Source organism: Chanodichthys erythropterus, chromosome 12 (assembly GCF_024489055.1).
Source record: "Chanodichthys erythropterus isolate Z2021 chromosome 12, ASM2448905v1, whole genome shotgun sequence".
NCBI classification, from domain to species: domain Eukaryota; kingdom Metazoa; phylum Chordata; class Actinopteri; order Cypriniformes; family Xenocyprididae; genus Chanodichthys; species Chanodichthys erythropterus.
In genome coordinates, this window is record NC_090232.1 from 33385776 (window position 1) to 33392338 (window position 6563).

At 32.2% G+C, this 6563-nt stretch overlaps 1 protein-coding gene across 1 annotated transcript; it reads left to right on the top strand.

Annotated features, from left to right (window-relative positions):
• The first annotated feature begins 817 nt into the window (after positions 1-817).
• On the top strand, positions 818-5415 carry LOC137032250 (GTPase IMAP family member 9-like). The gene is made up of 4 exons (XM_067403953.1): positions 818-943; positions 1256-1362; positions 3530-3578; positions 3752-5415. Exons 1-4 carry the CDS (start codon positions 937-939, stop codon positions 4609-4611), a joined length of 1023 nt encoding a protein of 340 aa, XP_067260054.1. The 5' UTR covers positions 818-936; the 3' UTR covers positions 4612-5415.
• The last annotated feature ends 1148 nt before the right edge of the window (positions 5416-6563 follow it).

A 6563-nucleotide genomic window follows, 5' to 3' on the forward strand; every position in this document is an offset into this window, starting at 1 on the left:
GGCAAGGGAAGACAAAAAAATCTGAAATTACTAATTAACTTTTTGTGCTTATGATGACAATTTTGCTTGTCTTTAGTTGTTTTTAGTGTTTTTAGTAGTATAACTTTGAGCAAATATTAAAATGGCCCATATTTTTTCTTAAGAGGTAATCACTGAACCCCCAGTATGTTTTCTCAGTCTCAAGGCCTTCTATGTACCATACATGTGTCTAAATGTAAAAAATAAAAAAAAATACATAAAAATAGCCAGATAAAACATCTGATCTAACCTTTTATATTAATTTGGGAGAAATATTTGCTTTTTTTTTGGTATTAAATATTGGTAAAAGTTTTTAGACATCACTGCTTTGGCTCTCAGGGCCCAAGATTTTCATCTTTGATGACTATTTTGAGTGTTTAAGATATTTTTTTTTCTTTTACAAAGTATTACAGCTGCCTTGATGGAATTGTATAACTGATCCAAAAAAGTATTGTCCGATGCTCCGCTGGGAAGGAAATATAGAAACCGGACCTCTTGGAACTTTGGTGATGTAAAGAAAAGAAAAACTGTGAAAATGCAAGTACAACAAACGATTAAACTATAAGGCTGGACTCGATTCCTGTTACAACTTACCAAAGATCCAGAATGTGTTGTGTGTGTTTTTCGTGGCATTCACACTGAAAACCAATGCTGCCAATCAGGTTTATTTAAGGTAGGGATAGCAGGTGAGTATAGAACTAAACTGAAAATAACAGTCGGGAGAATGCCTGAGGAATCACACAAGGAAATAACAACATGCAAAGTCAGTTCATGCAAACGCTGCCTGTTAAGTCATTTCCTGATAAGGCAGTGAGGCAACAAGTCAGCTCACTAAGCAGAGAAAACGAAACTCTTCTTAGAGAAAACAACAACGCAGCCTTGTAGTTGGAACCTGGACCTTGATTATTTGCTTCCAAAATGAACGGTGAGAAAGAGAGAGCATGTTGGTTATAGACTATTCAATGATGTAAAGCTTATACAAGATAACTAATAGGAGCACAAAATAGTAATACAAGATAAACAAGGAATAGTGGCATGAGCAAAAATCATTTCAATGCGTTCCTATATCTTAAGAAATTAAAATAGACAACTAAGGGAAATATTAATAATTTTGTAATCCACTTTAAGTGTTGTTTTTGTTTGATTAAAAAAATATTCATCAAATGCTTGATTTTTTTTCATGTCATTTTCATATTTAAAAGCAAGAACAACAGTTTTAACTTCACTTTCTCAATAGATATGGACAACAACAATAACGTGCAACCATTAAATCAACCATCAAAATTAAGTTGTTTTTTTTTGGTTTTTGCACTTATCTTTGTTGGAGTACTGATGAACACCCAGGTATGTACTAAAATTTAATACAGAAACCATATAATCATATGTTTCATTTCCACTGCGAAGAAGTATTGGGCCATTTTACGTGAGATTCCAAATTACAGGGAGTATATAAGTTCAGTCCAAGACTTCATCGAGCGCTATCAACATCATATGAAACAACACTCATCACTTCACAGGAAGTGGAGAAGGAAATTTACTTAATATTCACTACGCACCACCTCAGGACGAGGAAGTTTATCAAAACTAAATGAGATGTATTTGGGTCTCTGGCATTATTAAAAAGTTGAATGAATCTAAGATTTATCGGTTTACTGTAGTTTAATGCAATTATCATGATTCATGCAGCTAAAAACAAACACAATATTACTTAATCTTTATATTAAATATTGCAACAGAAATCAGAGATATCACCTGATTATTAGAATATTACAAATTATAAAATTCAATCTAATATATATTTTACATAAATTCACATGGGTGTAGCCTATTATTTACATTTATATATGTGATAAATAAAATACACATGGGTGTATTACATGTATAGTATTATTAACCCTTTGATGCACAACATGGGTCAAAAATGACCCGGCTGAGTTTTTATTTTCTATATCTTTGCTAGAAATTAATTTCATCATTCAGTATTCCAGGTATTCCTCAATTAACTTCTTTTTGATCATCACAAAGCCTCATTTTATTTTATTTTATTACTTTTTGAATAAAAATAATTTTTCTATCACTACCCTTCTAATGTGCAACATGGGTCAAAAATGACCCTTATTCATTTCCTATGTAATTTCAATCATGGTTGAGGGTTTCTTTGCTAAATCTATAAAAGAAATGTGTTTTATAATTCATTTATTCCAGGTATTCCTTAAATATCTTGTTTTTGATTTTCTACAAATAATTGTTTATTTTTTCTTTCTTACTTTATAAACAAACACAGTTTCTACATCAATTTTACACACATGGGTCAAAAATGACCCATATAGAAATCTTTAATATTTGCAAATTTTTGCAAGTAGGAACATATTTACTGCAGACAACTGTTCATCTGTCTCACATTTCACATCTTAACAAGGCTACTTTTGTATATTTGATGGATGCAAGTCTTATTATATTCAATATTATTAGGCTATATATTTCATAATTTTTTGTCATAAATCAATGCAATTGGTCACCCTTTAAATCTGTCAGTGTTCCTAAAAAGTAATTGGTAATGCAAAAGGTGACCAGTAGCATTGGTTTATGACAAAAAAATAAAGATTATGAAATATAATATATAGCCTATGAAATATAATATGACTTTCATCCATCAAATATACAAAAGCAGCCATGTTGAGACATGAAATGTGTGGCAGATGAATAGTTGTCTGCAGTAAATATGTTCCTACTTGCGAAAATTTGCAAAGGTTTCTAATATGGGTCATTTTTGACCCATGTGTGTAAAATTGATGTAGAAATATAAAAGCTATGATTTGTGAAAATCAAAAACAAGATATTTAAGGAATACCTGGAATAAATAAATGACAAAATACATTTCTTTCAAAGATTCAGCGAAGAAACACTCAGTCATGATTGAAATTACACAGGAAATGAATATGGGTCATTTTTGACCCATGTGTGTAAAATTGATGTAGACATACAAAAACTGTGTTTGTTTATAAAGAAAGAAAAAATGAACATAATGATTTTTGACAATCAAAAACAAGATATTTAAGGAATACCTGGAATAAATGAATGATAAAATACATTTATTTCAAAGATTCAGCGAAGAAACACTCAGTCATGATTGAAATTACATAGGAAATTAATATGGGTTATTTTTGACCCATGTTGCACATTAGAAGGGGTTTTCATAGCTTGCACATCAAAGGGTTAATAATATTCATATTTTATTATACAGATATACTATGCCATTATAACTGAAACATTATGCATAAATGTGAGTTTCATCTGTGCTTGCTGCAAGGTGTTTCATATGATCACATTTTGTCAAGTGAAGTGAACTTTGACAGATATATCCCCTATAGTGAGGAAGCAGGGAACAGATTTATTATCTTTTTTTTATATATATATAATTGCACATGTAAGCAAATGAAATGTAGAAAACAGTAATATAATGTGATATATGTGAAACATTGTATAATAATATTATGTACTTAACTTTCAGATATGTGACAACAAACAAAACACTTCCTATAAAATCAAAAAGGATTTAGGTAGGCCTACTGTTTTTTTAAATCTCAAATACAGGTCTAAACAATAGTAATACATAGTTTTATTTATACATTTATGATGAAAATGAATATCACTAATTGTAATGAATGTATATTTTGCTGTCTATGAGAATATATTAGGGCTAAATTAAAAGTAATTCTTATTAATCATCCAGACGAACCGCTCCGGATTCTTTTGGTTGGAATGACAGGGGCAGGAAGAAGTGAAACAGGCAACACCATCCTGGGAAAAAAGGTTTTTAAATCTGAGATATCATCCTCCTCTGTGACTAAGCAATGTGAAAAAAATAATGCAACAGTTAATGGAAGAAACATATTAGTTATTGACACCCCGGGTCTATTTGACACCAGCCTGACTACAGATGAAGTGGTCAGCAGAATTAAGCATTGCATTTTACTCTCTGCTCCTGGTCCACATGTCTTCTTAGTTGTGATTCAGCTGGGCAGATTCACTGATGAAGAGGCAGAAGCTGTTAAAATCATTCAAAACATTTTTGGTGAGGAATCCTCTTCATACACCATGGCACTGTTCACTCATGGAGATCAACTGGAGGAGAACATTCACACATTTGTGCGGCGCAGCCCAAAACTGCTCAGTTTCATCAAAACTTGCAGTGGAAGATTCCAAGTGTTCAACAATAAAGAACAAAATCCTGAACAGGTCATTCAGTTGTTTGAACAGATTGACAGAATCGTTACTGGGAATGGTGGGCAAAATTATGTCAATGAGATTCTTGAAACAGAGAAAAAGATTGAGGCGGAAAAATGTCACATCCTGAAAGAGATTGAGGAACAGAGAAAGAAGGAAACAGAAGCTCTGAGGGCTACACTTGAAGGTGAAGCTTTTGAAAAAGAAAAAGAAAAACTGGACAATGAATATGAACAGCAGGCACATTGGCAAGCTGAGAAAAACATTCGGATGCGATATGGTGGGTTCTCTTTTCTTAATGACGTAAGAACTTTTTTCAAAAGAAACCTGAATCTTGAAAAGAGCAATAAAATAAAAAATAAATAAATAAATAAACAAAACTGAAAATTGAATGAATAAATTAATTATATTAAAAGTAAAACAGAATATATAATATGCAGAATAAATAAATAAATATTTAATTATATATGCACACATGGACTCTCCATTGTGTCACTCTTCTGTGACACTGTGGCATCTCATGCACTCATTGCAGAGAAACTGGAAAACGTTGCAAGAAAAATGTTCTGTTTTACCACTTATCCCTTAAAAACAAAACAATACCCTACATAGACATTTGCATGTCAAGCATATGCAATTGCTGTATCCAAATGTATTGCTCACTTGTTTGCGACTGTTTTTATATAATAAATGATTTGTATGAATGTGCAGCTGGGTGTGGTGATTACTGATTGGTGAAGTGAGTGCAGGTGATTGCCAGGGAGGATTATGGGAAATAAAGTCCGGGAATGACTGGAAACGTGACAGATATATAAAATGTCAGTTTTTTCAACAAGCGGGATGCCATCCCCTCGCACCCAAATCGAGCATTGGCCACTCATGAGAATGTACTGCGGTGCACATGGTTTGTATTGTATTATTTACATTTTAAATTGAGTAAAAATATGAATCTGATTATAAACTTATAATGTGACTTGTAATTAACTATTTTATTCTAATTATCCTTTACAATTATGACAATTCAGGGAAGATTATGGTATTGTACTTTCAGGCCATTACATCTGCCTTAGTTATAACTACAGCATGTGCATTGTTCATAGACGTTGCATTCAAGAAATATGTTTTATCACATGATAATGGCCTCTCTAGTGTAATATTACTGTGTAAGCCAGTGAATCTCAACCTTTTTTTGAGTAATGGACCCCCATCATATTTGGAACCATCCTCAAGGACCCCAGAATAAAATTGGCTCGTTGGTATCATTAATGTCTTTGTGACGACCAAATGCAATCAAGTATAATTTACTACTAAGTTAGTTGACTTGTCCTATATTTAGTCATATTGTCAGTTATATTATACATATGTTATCTTCTTCTTTTATAGGAACATGTCAAATGTCAAAATATACAAAAATTCATATTCAGATATTTTATAAGGACCTCCTGGCATTATGTCAAGGACCACTAGGGGTCCATGGACCCCTGGTTGAGAAACACTGGTTTAAGCTATAGGCACACCAGAGCTAATAAAATCTAGTGTTCATATCCATAATCATATGCAGCATGTTACATTTTGACTAGTTAAAGACTTAATTAAATGTTAAATCATCAGTGTTGTGACCGCTAGGGGTCGGCCTTAACAGGAAAAGGTCACTAACAGGAAAAGGTCACTAACAGAGAGATGCCAAATAACAAGAGCTTTATTTAATTAAATTCTATTCTATTCAATTAACATGTATTTCTATATGCTTTTCACTTTTTATAGGTGTTGAGGTATAACAATAAGGGTTTAGCGTCAGTGGCAGACAAGGCCAAAATAACAACATCTTTTTTTTAAACCTCTACACTTCCTAAATCAAATTTAAGGGGAAAAAATACAGTTTAAACTTACCTGACTCCCTAAACCAAAAAGAGTGTAAAAAGATGAGCAAAATAAAATGGCGTCAAATCCCCTACATCCCTTAACTTATTTACCAAGGTATTTACAAGAGATATACAAGTCTGCAAACAGTTCAAAATCAGAATCCAAAATCGTAGTCAATCAGGCATGGGTCAAGTTAACAAGAAATATCACAGGTACAAAATTATAATCACTCACAATCTCTCTGATACAAAACAACGACAATACAAAGCAATAATAGTGAAGGGTACTTGATCAAACATTGCCTTAAATGTGCACCAGAAAAAAAATTATTTTGTTTTATTTAGTGGGTGTACTCATTTTTGCTACACAAGATTTTATCACCTTGATAAGAAAATCTTATTTTGCTGAATAATTTTGACATGCTACTTTGGTAATTGATTAAGCAGACTTGCTGG

Bases quoted from the DNA above. Each gene is read 5' to 3' on its own strand.
- LOC137032250 (XM_067403953.1), top strand. The intron at 1,363-3,529 runs GTATGTACTAAA...CTTAACTTTCAG, and splicing joins GAGTACTGATGAACACCCAG to ATATGTGACAACAAACAAAA. The intron at 3,579-3,751 runs GTAGGCCTACTG...TTAATCATCCAG, and splicing joins TAAAATCAAAAAGGATTTAG to ACGAACCGCTCCGGATTCTT.